Source organism: Mus musculus, chromosome 8 (genome assembly GCF_000001635.26).
Source record: "Mus musculus strain C57BL/6J chromosome 8, GRCm38.p6 C57BL/6J".
Taxonomy (NCBI): Eukaryota; Metazoa; Chordata; class Mammalia; order Rodentia; family Muridae; genus Mus; species Mus musculus.
Genome location: NC_000074.6, coordinates 27,368,357 through 27,386,611, shown reverse-complemented (window position 1 = coordinate 27,386,611; position 18,255 = coordinate 27,368,357). Strand labels below are relative to the sequence as shown.

At 43.6% G+C, this 18,255-nt stretch overlaps 1 protein-coding gene across 3 annotated transcripts in view; it reads right to left on the bottom strand.

The window, feature by feature from the left end:
• Positions 1-17,901, bottom strand: part of Chrnb3 (cholinergic receptor, nicotinic, beta polypeptide 3) — a 31,020-nt gene extending 13,119 nt beyond the window's left edge. For 2 of the 3 annotated variants that reach the window (NM_173212.4, NM_027454.4), the window contains exons 1-2: positions 17,595-17,901; positions 1,416-1,588 (exon numbers count right to left, since the gene is read on the bottom strand). In NM_173212.4, coding sequence (NP_775304.1) covers positions 1,416-1,588; positions 17,595-17,643 — 222 coding nt within the window. In that variant the 5' untranslated portion in view covers positions 17,644-17,901. The remainder of the gene's footprint in view (positions 1-1,415; positions 1,589-17,594) is intronic. The other variant, XM_030243231.1, reaches the window with a different exon arrangement.
• Between the last annotated feature and the right edge of the window lie 354 nt (positions 17,902-18,255).

Below are 18,255 nucleotides of genomic sequence, written 5' to 3'. Positions count from 1 at the left end.
CCTAGCTGTGGAACTGCTGGCTGTTGTTAGCTTGTGTGAGATGAAGAGATGGTTTTCTCCAAGAGGGTAGCTCTGGAGAAACCACCCATGATGCACAGATCCAAGAATATTTAGGCATCATAAATTGGTGTGGGGGGGGGGCTGTTTCAAGGGTTTAGGGTTGGGTGAACAGGGTTAGGAGGTGAATCTGAGGACAGATGGAGGCAGTATCACAGCAATTTGTTTGAAGCCCTCAAAGAACTCATAAAGAATTTTAATAGTTGTCCATTAAAAAGGATGAAAGTGAAGGGTTTCAAATTTTTTGGATTTTTTTTTATTAGGAAGAATCCTGAGTCTTACTTTTGGAGGCGTTCAAAACCCAAAAGATTCCAAACTTAAGAACAAGTCAATGTTATGTGACCTTAAAGCATTCTGCATATTTTGCTCAAATGAAACCACCTATTAAATCAAGCAGTAATTCATTATGGGGATACTTGCAGCAACTGAACAACTCAGAAGTCTTTTGATGGTACAAAAAAGGAAATTATAGCTGGATCTAAGACAAACTATGTATAATTTTCCAGAAGGAAGTCTGGGTTATTTAGCCTGTCTAGAGAGTGGAGAGGAAGGACAGACGCTTGAGCCACATGGGAGAAGAATTCCAGGGCTTCGGGGACCACAGTAGAATGAGTTCCTACATTTGGGCAATTTAAGCTTACAGGTGTCTCCAAACATAGACATAGCAGAAATAGGAGCCTAAGGAGAAAGTAAGCAGAGGTGCAAAGGTGTGGATGACTTCAGGGAAAGTGAGGAATCGTCCCCTGGCAGGCAAGTGGCCCTAACAGGGCACTGCCATCGGCTGCCTCTGGGTCTGTGGTTCTCAACCTGTGGGTCGCGACCCTTGGGGGGCACAGCAAACCGCTGTCTCACAGGGATCGCCGAAAGCCATCAGGAAACACAGATATTTGCATTAGTATTCCTAACCATAGCACAATTACAGTTATGAAGTTGCAATGAAAATAATTTTATTGTCAGGGGTCACCTCCACATGAGGAACTCTATGATAGAGGGTCACAGCATCAGGAAGTTGAGAACCACTAAGTCTAGAGGTGCAGGAGCCCTGACAGCCAGTGCATTGGCAGCAAGGAGCTGGGATCTCACCTGTCACCCTGGACTTCACCCTTCCTTGCCCCCTGCTTCCTACCAGGGGCCAGTCTGTTCTCTCTCCCGGCTCCACCCTCTGCCCAAGACTCCTACAGTGCCGGCATGGGATGACCTATCGTTCCTTCCTCTGGACATGTCGCTGGCTCCTTGGGGCAGATTTCCGTTCAACACAGCCTATTTATAAAATGTCAGTGTCCGTGACAGGGAAAGACAAATGTCTGGGGTCACACCCGTTGAGGCATGTGTGTATCCCAGGGCCCGGGATTACTCACCACATCTACAAGCTGAGATATCTTTAATCCAAAATACACTTTTATGATGTCACTGGAATTCAACACAGGGCGGACACATTTCTGATAACCTTGGAACAAATGTCTGAGGAGTGCGTCTTCATGTTCAGCCACTGAGCTGAGTCCCGCAGTGGCTGTGAGAGTCACCCAGGAACCTGAATTAAAAGAGCAGCAGAAGAGCAGGCTCAGCGTCCCACACCTGAAGCCTTCATCCATTTCCCATGGGCCAACTCAGCAGAGGCTCTGAAGCAAGGTGCTCTGAACTCTACTCTCTACCTGCACGCTACTTCCCTGTCCCACACTGACAAAACCAGATTCTAAGATTTTCCAGAAACTTCTTGTCATTGTGTATACGCATAGGTCTCTGAAGTGTCACCCATAGCTTCCCACCTTACCCTCCACTTCAAGTCTCACCACAAATGCCACCTTCTTGTGTGTTGCCCACATCCTGGCTCCTTCATTGCACCATGGATCTACCCTTTATCTTTTCAGTTGATTGTGTGTGTGTGTGTGTGTGTGTGTGTGTGTGTGTGTGTGTGTGTGTGAGTGTGTGTGCATCTGTGTGTATTATATATATATATGCTATCATTGTATATGCATTGTATATGCATGTTGGCCTTGTATATATGTTGTATAAATACACATATGTATGTGCAACAGTCTTAATATGTGTATATTATTGTATACATGTATGTATCACCATCATATGTGATGTGTTGTATATGTATAGCTTTATAATGTGTGTATTATATGAATATTTACATGTTCTCATTATTTCCCCTCAGACTTCGAGTTGACACACACAGACAGCATCTATTTCATGTAACCACACTCCACATTCAGAACAGGGCCTGACCCACACCAGACACTCATTTTTCACACAAGCACTGTAAACCAGGGAAAGGGTTGTATCTTTACTGAGCACCCACTAGATCCCTTTGTCTGTTTTCTTGTTTTCTTCCCAATGATGGCTTCTGTTGGAAGTTCTTCCCTGGTCAGCTCTCAGGAAGAACTCTTACAAGCTCCTCAATATGTAAGTCCCCTAAATGGTCCTGACTTAAAACTAAAGCCTCGATTGGAGTACCAACATAGAAATGTGGTCTACTATAAGGAAGACTGTTTTATATTCAAGCATGTGCTGGCAAACCTAAAGCAATGAGATCCCAATTAGCATCTTCAGCTTCTCTGTGAATGTTCAATATCCTGTGCTAGCCTATAAGAACTAAATCTGTAGAATTGTCTTTACCCAGGAAGACTCTGATTCCACAGAGGCACACACAATGGCCAACGATCACAGGCAAAATGGCTCACTCCAAGTCTACTAACCAAATCTAGAGATTGTCAGTTGGATGTAGGAAAGAAGACAACACCCTTTGGATACGTGAGGTCTCCACAGGCAGTTCCCTAACTGAGGAGGAATTCAAGGTGTTATACATAACTGCTCTCAGGGTGGACTGAGGCTCGGAAAGATGGGTTGACCGTGCAAATCAGGATAGAAGTTTCTCAAAAGACTAAAAATAGAATGTCTATATGCTCCACCTCCATGCATCCTGGACAATCGCCCAACGAACTCTGTCCTACTAAAGAGATATCCTGTTCATGGCTGCTCTATTCACAATAGCAAGAAAATGAGAGCTACCTAGATGCCCATCTATTGATGAATGGATAATGAAAATGTTGTCCACTCTGGAAAGTTTCTCAGCTGTAAAGAAAAATAAAATTATGAAATGCAAAGGAAAATGGATGAAGCTGGAAAATATATTGAGGTTAAACCATGTCCAGAAAGACAAATACATCTTCTCTTCCTCATATATGGATTCTAACTTCAAATGTTTAGATTCAGGTATTGACTTTGGACTTCCTGCAAAGGTGAGATAACTAGAAAGGACCAATGAGACCAGGGAAAAGGTGTCTTAAGGCAGAGTGGGTGGAGAGGCTCAAGTAGGGATAGGGTAGGGCAATGAGAAAGAGGACAGAGTAAGGGAGAATGTATGAAAGGCCTTGTGGCTTTGTAAGCAAATTTAGAATATAGTTTTTTTTTTAAAGGAGTTTGAATAAAGATTCCTTACATGGATAGATAATGCTGCTCCCAAAAGCCATCGGTAACGAAATAAAAATCTCTCAGGAGGGTGACACCTCCCTATGAGTTATTGGTCAAGGAGGCCCCCAGAAATCCCATAGGGTGGCTAGGTTTTTGTCAGTTTGATACAAACTAATGTCAACTGAGAAATTGCTTCCAACAGAAGGGCCTAGAGGCAATATTGTCAGGGCTTGTTTTTATATTAATGATTGATATAGGAAGGTTCAGCCCACAGTGGGTGGTACCACCTCTGGGCCGGTGGTCCTGGCTTGGATACAAAGCAGGATGAGCAAGCCATGGAAAGCAAGCCAGTAAGCAGCATACCCCCTTGGTCTGTGCAGTAGTGCCTACCTGCAGGTTCCTGCCTTACACTCCAGTCCTGACTTCTCTTAGTGTTGGATTACGGCCTTGTAAGATGAAATAAACCCTTTCCTCCACCAGTTACGTTCTGTCCTGGTATAGTAAGCAAACTTGGGCAGCCCCAAAACAGCAGAGGCTATCGCCATTGGAATTGGTTGCCTACCACAATTACATGATTATGGTGGTCTGATTGAGATTTTCCCTATAGTTTCCGGTGTTTGAATACTTGGTTCCCAGTTGGTGGCCTAGTTTGGGAAGATTAGGAGTTGTGGTCTCGGGAGGAACATTGTCACTGGGGATGGACCTTAAGAATTCAAAGATTCCTGCCATTTCCTGTTTGCTTTCTGATTCCTGGTTGCCATTTCCTGTATGCTCTCAACCTCTGCTCTCACCCTGCCTGTTGCCTGGCTTCCCTGCTGTGATGATTGCTGTGATGATAGTGGGCTCTTACCCTTCTGAAACTGTAAGCCCAACAAAGGCCTTTCTACTCTAAGTTGCCTTGGTCACTGTTTTATCACAGCATTAGGAAAGCCACTAATAGAGAAGTGCAACTCGGGGGGTGGGGGTAGGGGTGCAGGGTAGGCTATTATTGTGACAGGCCTAACCCTGGCTTTGGTGGTGGTGGTTGGTTGATTTTGTTATGTGTGTTGTTTTGGTTTGGTTTTGAGGAATGGGGTAGACTTTGGGACTCTGGATCATAAAGGCAGTTAAATGATGTAAGCAGAGTTTAATTAGCTCTCCACAGGTCTTAGCACAGAATCTACTACTGAGTTTTGCTGAATAGACATGCTAGCAGGCTGCTTTCTGTTGTAGAAATTATTTAATCCCAACCCCAGGGTTTCTATCCCGCCTTTGACCATTCAGTTCCCAGATAAAAGATGCATACAACTCTTATATTTCCAATAAGCCTTAAACAGCACAAGAGTTGGGCAGATACCCATCCTCTCTGCTATTAGAATCTACTTCCCTATCAATAAACCCGGGTTATTACTTGCTATGTTTCATCTGGGCTGCTCTTAGCTCCAATTGGCCAGCTCTTAGGGCCATGTTTTCATGACTCACCTAACCCATGGTGGCTTCTTTCCTTTCTCCTCATCTTCTTTCAAGCCTGGGAATCCTAAACCCTGCCAATAGCTCTTCTGCTTAGCTATTGGCTATTGGCATCTTTATTTAGCAATCAAAAGTAACTTGGGAGCAGGGTCACATGGCATCGTTCAGATATATGTGCAGACTCCGGGTCTTGGGGGCCTGCACTTAGCACTACAATCGACAGCAAGACCAAAAGCTCAACAGCCTTCCACATAATTACGTCTAAGTTCATGTTTTACTCTTACTCCTTGCCTTGATCGGAGCCATTTCTTTGTGCAGTGGGCAGACGTCAATGTAGAAAATCACGACAGGTACAAATAACTGATGATTCCTCAGCACTAAATGGGACATCTATATTATCCCTCATCAAGGTCCAGGGACTTCAGGGAAGATCAGAAAGAAAAAAAAAATGGAAGAGGCAAAAGATGGGGAGAAGTGCCGTGAAATTCTGACCTCTGAACATCTACCCCATTTATGTTGTGAATGGCTCTGTGCTGCTTGCTCTCCTGGAAGAGACTTTCTGGAGTGAGGAATGTGTCACTTACTCAGGTGGCTTCTTGTGAACCAATCCCCTAATGAATAAAGGAGCCAATCACTGGGTGGGTAGGCGGGACTTCCGGGTTGGATGGAAGAAGAGAGGAAGCAGTTAGGTTCCTTTTTGGAACAGGACAGGGACAGCAGAGGGGTAACATGTAGCTGATAGAGTTTCCCATTATCATGGTGGATCCACAAAGATTCGCCTACAGAAAAATCAGGTTTTAATAAGGCTTACGAGATTAAGTTTTAGTCTTTGCACCCAGAGATTGAATTACCATTGTTTCTGAATTAAGTTTGTGTTGCATTTCCCTTCATGTGGTGGCTCCTCTGGGATCAAGAGAGAAAGATAAGGTGGCCAAGCGTGGGTTTGCCAGATGTGCACCACAAAGGCCACGGGGAATTTGAAGCACCATGGGGTTGGTGTGGTAGTGACCCATCAGTAAAAACCTAGTAAGCTGGGTGGAGAGACTGAGGAGTTCTGAGTCAGAGTCTCTACGAGATAAAACAGGTTGGCCATCGCCTGCCAATGCATGGCTGGCCAGGCCACTGGGGCAGAGAGGCGCAGAGCAGGAACGTGACCAATCATTTTTTTAATATTTCCCTCAACACATCTACATCATGCCTTTGTACACATGAACTCAAAGGAGCTGTGGTTACCCACACAAAAGTCACCTAACTCGTGTGTGTGTGTGTTTGTGTGTGTGTGTGTGTGTGTGTTAAACAACATGACAGCCATAGGAAGGAGAGGAAGGAAGAAGAATGATGTCATCATGTTTCAAATAAATTTTAAATTTTTAAACAAAAAGGCTGAAGAAAAAGGATACCTTGCATTTTTCTCTTGGGAAAAGATTCCAAGTTTCTAACCTTTAAAGTATTCTTAGATATTGTCTTAATTAATAATTTATAAGTGTTAATATTAATGGGTAAAATACAAGGATTGTGTTTTCTAACAAGACATATATTTTAAGACTGAGAGGAGGCTATGTGGCAATAATTTGACTTTTTTTTCAAAATCTGTCATACAAAGAGAAAAAGAGAAGATGCGATATTAAATTTTACTTATCTTTTTTTAATGTGTTTCAACATATATGGGGAAGGGCCTCACAAGGCCCTGTCCCTATCTGAGTTAATACCAGCTGGGGAATTGGAGAGTCATTTTTCTTCAAGACGGTACCACTGAGAAGTTGTCCATGACCCAACATCCATGCAATGCAATCAACCCTAATTAAACTCAGAGGGTTATTAAGAAAAAGAGACATGAAGGCGGGTGTGGATCCTGCTGGCAAAACAGCTGCAGAGGGTGTGGGAGGGGAACAAAGGACATCGTATGGGGGAATATATGACCAAAATACATATATGATGTATGAATCTGTCAACAATAAATAAAATTGTTTTTAAGACAATAATGAAAGAAGATGGACTATAGCTGAAGCTGCGCCTCACCCTTTTTCTTCCACTCAAGAATGCCTCCGTAGGAATACAAAATGCATTAAAGTAAAAGCATTAATGTGAGCAACAGTGAGAAGTGTGAACTTACAGTTGGGTTTACTCATTTAAAACTTGCCCTTCTGGAACTTTAGTGCTTCAGCTGGTATTAATAAGCAGAGAGAGCAAGGAAGCAGAGCAGCGGGGACCAAAAAGCTTCCGGGAAATGTCAGGGGACCGAATATGGAGACTCCCTGGAGCCTTTGGTTGCAAAAGCTGTTTGCATGGCTCCTCTTCTCCCACCCCAGAGTTCAAAACAAACCTCACCCTGATGGCTTCCCAGCATCTCCACAACCCACTCCAACCCTTTGCCACCCTGGCACAAACTCTGGATCCCTGCGTTCTGCTGTTGTTCTCTCTCTCTCTCTCTCTCTCTCTCTCTCTCTCTCTCTCTCTCTCTCTCTCTCTCTCTCTCTCGACTGTTGACCTGCCTACTACCCAGAAGTTAGCACTGAAAACCAGATGAGGAACAGATCTTCGCCTCTCCCATCTCCCCTCCAAATCCAATCCCCCAGTCTCATGCCAACTCTGTAGTAGCAGACACCTACTGTGGCCTACCCTTCTTCTCTGCCCCCATCTCAAGCACAGCACACAGAGCTTCTCCTCTAACCTCCCTCCTGACTCATTCCATTGTCCCAGCACCCAACTCTTCAGGCATCCTCTGAGAAATCCAAAGTCATGCCAGCCAGGGAAACAGAGAGACAGGGAGGCAAGTGTCAGATCAGATCTTCATTCCCCCCCTTCTCCCATACCTCATTCCCTACTCTCATCCCCAGCTCTGTAGCAGACTTCCTGTTGTGGCTTCTCTTCCTTTTCTACCCCCATTCCCAGGGACTAAGTAGACACTGGTGGAATATCCAGCTTTCTGCCCTCTTGTAGACCCCCTCAGTGCCCCTTTTCTAGCCCATCCCCTTTCTAAGTGTAGCTCTGAATACCTAGAAACACATTCTACCTGTAACCCCCAGTGCCTATACCTAGCAGGGTCCCAGAAGAATTTCCTACCAGGCAACACACAGCCACCACACCCTCCTAAGAATGAGCGAGGGCTACATAAAGCAAGGAACAAAACACCCACCCAACAAACATACAACCAGATATCAGCACCTAGAATTATAATCATCCTAAACTCAGATGTGTAGATGCCAACATAAATCACAATCTGTAACAGCCAGGACAGTATGTCTCCACTGGAGCCCAACAACCATCCCAGAGCAGGCCCTGAGAAATACAACATTTGCAACATAGCTGAAACACGAGACAAGAACCTTAAAATAATCCTCATGTATATGATAGAGGTCCTTAAAGGAGAAATTAATAAGTGCCTTAGAGAAATCTGTGAAGATACAAATACAAACAGTGGAAGGAAGTGAATAAAAGCATTCAAATCCTGGAAGTATAAATAAAATCATTTTTTTTAAAAAAATAAGGAAATCTGGAATTGAAAAACTTAGGAATTACAACAGAGAATCTTATGCACTAAAGACAAGACAGAAGAAATGGATACTTTGGTCAAAAAAAAAAAGTTAAATGAAAAAGCAGACAAAAAAAAAATCCAGGAAATCTGAAACACTATGAAAAGACCAAATTTAAGAATAATAGGAATAGAGGAAGGAGAAGAGACCCTGGTCAAAGGGCACAAAACAATATTTTCAACAAAATCATGCAAGAACATTTCTCTCACCTAAAGAAGATGCCTATCAAGGTACACAAATCACACAGAATAACAAATAGACTGGACCAAAAAGAAAGTCCCCTTGGCACATAATAAACAAACACTAAACAAACAGAACAAAGAAAGAATATTAAAAGCTGCAAAAGACCAACTAACATATAAAGGCAGAACTATTAGAATTACATGTGACTTCTCAACAGAGACTCTGATGGTGAGAAGGGACAGGATAGATGTGCTACAGACTCTGTTCTCTATGAGCAAGTGTGTGATAGAGAAACAGGAGAGAAGAAGAAGCAGAATGGTTTGTGCATTGTGAAGAGAAACAGAACTGGAAAATAAGGGGTGGTGAAAGACAACCTGGTGTGAGCAGCTTGGACTATCATGATGCCCTAGCTTGTGTTGCTTCCGAAAGTCATGTCTGGGTCCTACAGCATCCTTGGTCCACGTTACCACCGAAGGCGATGTGCATGTGCCTGATCTAGGCTGCCGCCTGGGGCCATGTTGATATTCAAAGGCTGCACAGAGCTGGCCCTGACTCTTACTTAAGCAGTGTAGGAGACCTGGCCCTGTTGGGTGACAACAAGAGAGCTGGCCCTGTCCCTTGCTAGCTTTGGCACTCCAGCACTCCAGTGAACTTGCCCTGGCCCTCACTGGCTGCAGCACCTGGAAGAGTTGACCCACACCTTGCTTAGGCAGCAAAGTAGAGCTGGTCCTGGTGGCATAGATGGAGGTGGGCCAGCCCTGGGGGCATGAGCATGGAAGAGCTGGTCCCACCCCTTGTCCCTTTTTCGGGGCAGTGCTGAAGACCTGGCCCTGGTGGCATGGTTGTGGAAGAGCTGCCCCCCTGATGACATGAACACAGAATAGCCAGTCCTGCCCTTTGACAGATGCTGCAGGCAGGAGAGTTGGCCCAGCCCCTTTCGTGGGCAAAGTGGGAGAGCCGGCCTGGCAGCATGAGAACAGGAGAGCTGGCAGGCTGACCAACTCAGCTATCAACCAGGTCCAGATCCAGGCCTTTCAGTTGACGCTCCCCAACATCTACTCCATCTGCAGGAGCATGTGAAGGGGCTGGTCCTGCAGAACCAAAGTTGCAGGATCTCCATGACACTGGACAAAAACAGGTTAACAGAGAAGTCCTGGTGAAGATACATTATTGATAGCATAGCAGAAGCTAGAAGCCTCCAACCAGACCAGTGACCTTTTGCAATGAACATTTACTAGCAAGTAAATTGTTTTGGGCAAAAGAGTATACTGTGTGGGTGACATACTGAAGCTTCCACAGCAAGGTGGTTTTTGTGGTTGGTTGGTTGGTTGGTTGGTTGGTTGGTTGGTTGGTTGGCTTGAGATATATATAGATATATAGATATATAGATATATAGATATATAGATATAGATATAGATATAGATATAGATATAGATATAGATATAGATATAGATATAATTTCTTTGGGGGAAGCTGTTGCAAGGGCAGATGGCAGGTATGGAGGGATAGAGAGATGAGGGGGATTGGGATTACAATGTGAAATTCACAAAGAATCAACAGAAGTTTTTAAAAAGTATAAGAGCCAGAGGGGATTGAGGATACCAAGGAATCAAGGCCTTCTAAACAGAGAAGCACAGATGTACGTATGAACTCATGGAGACTGAGGCAGCATGCACAGGACCTTCACAGGGTAACACCAGATGTATCCTAGAGCTGAAAGGAGAAGTGATTACATGACCCCTTCCCTAACCCAGACGCTATCTCCAAATAATAAACACTGGCAAATGAAGATTCAGTCTTTTCCAGGGCAGTCTCCCTTAGGAAACAAACTGTTCTTAAGAGTAGGCTACATGACTGTCTTCTGACGGCCAACGGAAAGCAAAAACAATGGCGTGCCAGGGCTTTTACTTGTTTCTTCATTTTTTATCCTCCCTCTCTCTCTCTCTCTCTCTCTCTCTCTCTCTCTCTCTCTCTCTCTCTCCCTCTCCCTCTCCCTCTCCCTCTCTCCTCTCCTCTCCCTCTCTTCCTCCCTTCTATGTGTTCTTTTCATGTAGATTACAGCTTCCAGTTCTGTGTTTTTACGGGATCCCTGAGTGAACACATGGGTCTCTGTATTTATACCTGTTTCTTGGGCCCTTTTGCTTCTGTTTGTTTGTTTTGTCCCATTCTGCTGTATATCCCTTAGAACCTTGTTTGTTTTCTAATGAGAGAAAAAAGAGGATGGATCTAGATGGAAGGGGGTGGTGGAACTGGGAGGAATAGGTAGAGGGTGGCACAACCATAATCAGGGCATATTATATGAGAAAAAATCAATTTTCAATGAAATAAAACCAGATGAGGACTGGGTCTTTCTTGCTCAAGTCTCCAGATGGTTTACCTCAAATGTGTGTGTGTGGGGGGGGGGGGGGAGCAGTAATTACCACACCTCCCTGCTTTCTAACCCCTTCCTAAGGACCAACTCCTCCTTCTGAGCCCTCATCCCTAATTCACTTCTGTCTCTCGGGCCAAAATGCTTCTTTCAGCACATGTCAGGACTCTTCATCTCTAGAAGGTTCTCCCTAGCTACCTTCATGATCTTTCTGTCCTTCTTTCTTTCCTTCCATCCATCCTTCCTTCTGTCCTTTCTTCCTTCTTCTTAGTTCCTTCCACCTAGTGGTTGCTAAGGCCACTGTAGGGAACACTCTCTGAGGATCCTTTCCTCTCTGTCCTGAACCCACCTTGCCATGTATTGGAGTGCGTAATCATGCTTCGTGCTCACTAGTAATTGAGCATCTGCTCTCGTAGATAATACCAGAGTGGCTAGCATTTGACTGACATCACCTTGGTTCAAGATGTCTGGAGCAGCAAGGGAAACTCCTGCAGCTACCAAGTAATGAGACAAATTGCCCTGTCTTCCAGCATCTTCTTTATTTTTTTTTATTTTTTAGATTTATTTTTCTCATGTGTGTGTGTGTGTGTGTGTGTGTGTGTGTGTGTGTGTGTGTGTGTGTGTGTTGCCTGCGCATGCATATGTGCAGTACTTGAAAGCAGCCTGGTACCCACAGAGGTCAGAAGACAGCTTCCAATCCCCTGGAGCTGCAGTCACAGATGGCTTGTGAGCCACCACATGGGTGCTAGAAATTCAACTGGGGTCCTCTGCAAAGGAGTAAGTTCTCTTAACCACGGGACCATCTCGCTTGTCCAACCCTTCAGCATCTTTGCTTACTTACAAGAATGACATCAGAAGTACTGCTTACACTAATCAGATGAAGAACATGCAATTAATACCATTAGTGACTTAAACCATCCTGTAAAGCACCTGCCCACCTCCAGGGAGAGGTTGGTCTCCCTCACCTCTCACTGGCACCACCTGACTAAGCTGCTGAACTCCCCGAGTATCCCCTCTAAGTCTAGTTTAGCCCAACTAGCACAAATTACTTATGATGTTGTCTCAAATGGTCAATTGAGACACTCAAGGAATGCCAATAACTACAGAGTAATGTCCTGTATATGTCTGTGCATGTGCACACACACACACACACACACACACACACACACACACACATACACACACACCATACTCCACACTCCATATGTTTCTTAGCTCAAACAACCCTATGCCCTGAGAATATTTATGTGGATGCGATAGGTCTCACTGAGGTCAAGCCAGTCCCTTGTCCTTTAATTTTTCAGGCCCATCCAGAAAACTGTTCAAAACATTTCTACAGTTCTTTTGAAGGGAAATAAGGTATCATGCGCAGTAAAGTCTAAGATGCTGACATCCAGGTCTTGCTTTTCATCTGGTTCCAAGAGTAATGTATGACTCTGCTCTTCCATGAAAGAAAACACATTTCACACTGTATTTACTAAAAGGTGGGGCTCCCGTAACATACAAATCTGTACTGCTTAGAGTAGACTAAACATTTGTGTGGCCCAAATTCATACTTGGAAGCCCCCAACCCCAAGGTGAGTATGTTTGAAGATACAGCCTCTAAGGAGGGGGAACAGAGGAAGGGGCTATGGGAGGATCCAGAAGAAATAGCTGCCCTCCAAGAAGGGCACTCTCACCAGGAATTCTCAACCCTGTGCGTGAACTTCAGCCTCAAGACTGGGAGAAATGATTGCCCACTGCTAAAATCACCAACTTATAGTAGTTATTGTGTTATGGCAGCTGGAGCTGGCTGGGACAAGTCTGTTCTGACTAAAGCAAAATTCATCACCAAAGCAAACAAGTTTTTAAAAAATAAATAAATGCCTTAGTAACTATAGCAGGAACTGAAGATGAGCCCAGACGAGTTAATGATTTGTCCTTTTAAAATAAAATATTAATGACAATGGGCATATTTGATTCTTTGAAACTATAGCCTTGATAAATATTTAATGACAGACGTATGATGAGCTAACAAATGAATTAGCAGTGGTCACATTCTACGACAGGCAGAGGCCCCGGCTCACTGATCCCAGATACACAAAACTACAGAAGATTTCAGAAATGAATGAATTCTCATGGTGGTGCACGCCTTTAATCCCAGCACTTGGGAGGCAGAGGCAGGTAGAATACTGAGTTCAAGGCCAGCCTGGTCTACAGAGTGAGTTCCAGGACAGCCAAGGGCTATATAGAGACACCCTGACTCAAAAAACCAAAAAAGAAAGAAAGAAAGAAAGAAAGAAAGAAAGAAAGAAAGAAAGAAAGAAGGGAGGGAGGGAGGGAGGGAGGGAGGGAGGGAGGGAGGGAGGGAGGGAGGGAGGGAGGGAGGGGAGGGGAGGGGAGGGGAGGGGAGGGGAGGGGAGGGGAAGGAAGGAAGGAAGGAAGGAAGGAAGGAAGGAAGGAAGGAAGGAAGGAAGGGATTCTGTCTTGCAAACTGATTCATCCTTTACATTTATAGTTCAAGACCAACACTCTAATAGACATTCCATTGTCCGCTGGCAAGGCAAAAAGCTGATCTGGGATGCCAGGAGAGCTTGGCTTGGCTCCTCTAGGAAGGCTGTATTTCCCATATTCAGTGTCAGTGGCGAACGGTGGAAAGGGGAAATGATAGAGATGCCAGAATGTGCAGAAAAAGACTCTCCATGCTAACCCAAACCCTGCATTGTAAGGTGAAGATGCTGTGATACTGAGAGAGGAGAAGCGACTTGCTTGGCTCTAGGCTGGAAACAAACAGCAGCTGGTGATCTTCAGACTGCAGAGTCAGACCATTCTATCTCAAAAGCTTGATTCTGAAACACATGTTCATTAGTATTGCTCTTTCTGATGTTTGGTGACACCATGCAGTTTCCAGTGTGCTTTACTGTTTGCTGTGGTCTAGACGTTCAATGGCCCCAAGACCCATGTGTTGGGTGGAGGGTATTGAAAAGTACTGGAACCTTTAAGAAGAAGCCTAGGGAAGATCTTTAAGGTACTGAAGGGTACATTTGAGGGAATTATAAGATACTGGAATCCTTTTCTTTTTTTGTACTCTGACTCATAATGTAAGCAGTCCCCCGCAAGTCTCCCTTCCTGCCACAATCTGCTGCCTCACCAAAATCCCTAAAGAAGATCATAGACTAGAAAATCCAACTGCAAGATAAAAATAAACATTCTATGCTCACAAATTGCATTTTACTGCAGGCTCAAAAATGCTAAGCAACACCCTGTTGTCTAGTGCAGCCTAGCGCTTGGAAGAGTCTGACATTCTAAAACTAACAATATCTGTATGATCTCAGGAGATCATTCTGGTGTTTCATAGTCTGCTCGGAAGTTCCCTTCTGTAGCTGATGTCTGACCACTGGGCTTCATCACTTTGCCCAGAGATTCTCTAGTGGAGGTGTCAATCTGCAATCTTTCTCCTTGGAGGTAGACATAGAAGGTGTTACAGGGAGAGAATGGTCCTGCTTCAAATGAAATCCTTATCTCCCCTTTTCTAGTTACTTTGAAACCATCCCTTGAGCATCTGTTGGATGTGTGCAATGCAGCAGGAGTAGAGACCTGCCACCTGATGGAGCTTTCTCAATCCCTAGTCTCTCCCATCTTCTCCTGTTCCTTGTCTCTCTACTCACACTCTCCGTTTTTTCCTGGGGGGAATATATATATATATATATATATATTTGCATGCAGACAGGTAAATTCTCAGGTAGAGGACTAGAAGTGGAAGGAACAAACAGAGCCAGAGAACACAAGGTCAGAGGCAGAGAGGGGGCTTCTCTGCCTCTTGCTGCTTTTTATATACCCAGGAATTTGGAGCCTGGGATGTGCACCAGAGGTGATGCTTCTCTTGGCTCAGAGTGACAAGACCCTTGCCAAATCCCTCCCTCATTAAAATGAGAATCCGGCAGATCTGTGCTGAACCACAATGGATACCAGACCCAGAGTGAGAGGCTTGATATCTGGACCTGATTCAATCTTCGTCTTGAGCAAAGCTTGTGTAGGGTAAGGGTGGGGTAGATGACTGCTTTGACTCCTCTGTGCTTGCAGGAATCTTGGCATCCTTGCAGTAGCCCCAGAGTATGGTCCACCAATTGAGACCTTTTGGGTTTAGTTTAGGAATTATAAAAGAGAATGCTTAATGGGTCACTCCTTGGACACAGCCCTCCACTGGTGCCCAATGCCAGCTTCAGACAGAATTCTTCCTTTGAAATTTTCCCTTCTAGGTTTTTTATTCATGACAAATGTTCCTCGTCTCAGACCACCAGGTCCCCTTCTCTCTTCCTATTCCCATACCGATTTTCCTTTTATTAGAGTTTGACAAACTCACTCATTCTGAGGTATAACTGACAAGAAAACCAGTGAAACTTCCCATGGTTCAATATGATTTTGCTAAAGATGTCATCTTTGGTGATCTTCAACTCTGAGAGAAAAGCATTGATTGAAAAAGTTTTAATACTTGAATAATTCCAACAATTATGATTGAGAGATACAATGTTTTTGATGTCTTTGGCTGTATTTTTGTTTTCCTTTCTTTTATTACGCCACAGGAATGGTAGTCCCTTCTGCTAACGTGTGGATCTGGTACTCAGGGTGAAACTGAAGAGTAAATATTTAATGGATTCTTCCAAGCCTGAGAGCTTATTAGAATGACTTTGCTCTATTCCTTCATGCATCCACACATCCTGGAAGTATTCCCAGGGTACAGCAGATGCTTAATAAATATTCATTAAATGAATAAACAGACACCATCCCATAGGAAGAGGGCTGGGAAGGCAAATAAGCCAGAGTTTCCTTTCTTTGGGAACAGGCACAAGCACTCAGATGTGAAAAATGAACATAAAATATGTCTCACAGTAATATGCAACTGTTTTTATCTACCAAACCCAAAGGTACAAAAAAAAAAAAAAAAGATGAAAGGGTATCCAGTGTCATCTGAAAAGTAAACTGGTGTAATTGAATATTATTACAGTGAGGGGTAAAATGAAGTAACATAAGGAAGGGGAGGGTCCATCCAAAAATCTAAGTAGATCGCACTGGCTCCCGAGGTTTCAGAGTGAGGTTGGTTCGGGATTATTGGATTATTATCATGATCTATGAAAAACATACGCACAGAGAATACAGGTTCACACTCCTGCAACCTCCACACGGGAGAAAAAGTACCAGGTTCTCTTCCAATTTCAGTTTTCTGATGGACTATTTACTGTGCACAGAGGACAAGGCATAGTTGGACCTAGAGTTAATGCTAATTATCTTCGCTAACCAGTACATTGTAAGAACCAATTCTTTCATAGTAAAAGGAGTATCCTAATAAATCAAGGCCAAAAAAAAAGTCAGATGTATGAACACTCATCATCTGCCAAACAGCCAAAAGTTGATTATCATTACGATTGCAAGACTTTTCAGAGAACAGAGCTGGTGGCATTTGGGAGTGAGCTTGGTGTTCTCTGCCCTTAGATGTTGCTCTGCCTGCTTTGGAGTGTGGGCATGGTGGAAGGTGACTTCTGAAGGTGTGTAAGGCCGTGTCGGTGTGATTCTCACAGCCTATGATATTGAAGTGTAGGATTTAGCTCTACAAGTTCAGCTCTCAGCCTAAAAGTTGTAATAATCAAATGTGGCAAAAAAACAAAAAAACAAAAATAAAAACAAAACTACTGAGAAATAAAGACAAATTACTCATGGAACAACACTTCCCAAGATCTTCATGACAAAACATCTTTGTTTCTAAGTTTTGTAACAATTAAATTATTCCAAATCCCAGAAAGCTATCATGTAGTCGACCACTGTCCTCCAAAACTCAGGAGTACCTTCCTCACTGCCTGGCCCCTCCCTTTGTATTTTTATCCTTACCTCTTTTTAATTCCCTTGTCAAATCAACAATTCCTTTTTCCATTGATCACATGGCAAACATACATTTAGTTTTCTATTTGCTAATGGCTAACTATCCTTAGGAAGTGCATTGTAAGAACCAATTCTTTCATAGTAAAAGAAACATTGTAATAAATTAAGGCAAAAAAAAGTCAGATGTATGCTGAACATCCAAAAGTTGATTATCATTTTTATTATTTGCAAGACATCACACAGACATTTTTATGATAGTATTGAAATAAATAAAACTTCCTAGTTTGCAAAAATGTATTAAATTATTAACAGGTCCATGGGATATATTGTAGAAAATTAAATATCTATACAGAGGCTTAGCAATTGTTAGTAGACACGATATAAACATGTCCACCTAGTAAATTTCAGCTGAGCACTTTAACAGTCTTGGAAGCAACATCCAGCGCACTGAGGAACATTTCCCTCTTTTATGTCTATTCAGTTCATGAGGCACAATGACTCAAAAGAGCAACATGCAGTAAATGAGCAAGCCTTAAACCGTACTTAAGCTCTGGGTTCTTTAGCAGTTTGTTTATAGAGATCTCATGGAGTTCTCCATCTGAGGGACATTTTAAAGGTTAGCTCAAAGGGATCAACCTCTGACTTTTACAATAATACCATGACCCACAGGTTTGTTTTCCTTCCTGTGAAGAAACAGACACCTGCAGTTGACATTTAGTTTAAGGTGATCTTACCTGAGAGAGTGGCACTGAGAGCCAAGAAGACCCGTAGGAAGCCTGTCATGACGTCTGCTTCAGAGAGACGATTTCCTTTTAAGCTCAGTGTTTCCAACTGGAAAGAAGCAGGGTTTAAAAAACAAAACAAAACAAAAAAAAATCAAAATACAAGTGGTTCAGAGCCTCGATGCAACCCAAGGGGATCGTGACCAGCTGCCTGATGAAAATAGTCACAAGTCACCTCCCGTCGGTGTGGGTTTTTTAAAGTGCACTTCACTGATGCCCAGTGAGCTGTCAGGTCTTGTGAGGCTAAAAACATCTCTCTGGGTCCTAACTCCTGACTTATCTTATTAATTCACTGTCTTGCAGAGAGAGATGGGATGAGAGAGAAGAGTGAGGCTATACGATTTTTAAAACATCACTGGGGTGTTTTCTTGTGTTTGCAGACCTATGTAATGAGAATGCCTGTGTTTCACAGTGTCTGTCGTGGAGGTAAGTGAAACACAGCCCACTAGTAGCCATGATGATATCCAGCCAACTTCTGTGCCTGGTGGTACTCATGCATGCTGACTTTAGATTGTCTCTCTGTTCCTTTGAACCTGCTGGTTCCCCTCGTCTTGGCTGCAGCAGACATGATAGGAGTGACATCTCTCTGCTTTCACTCAAGAGGCTGAAACAT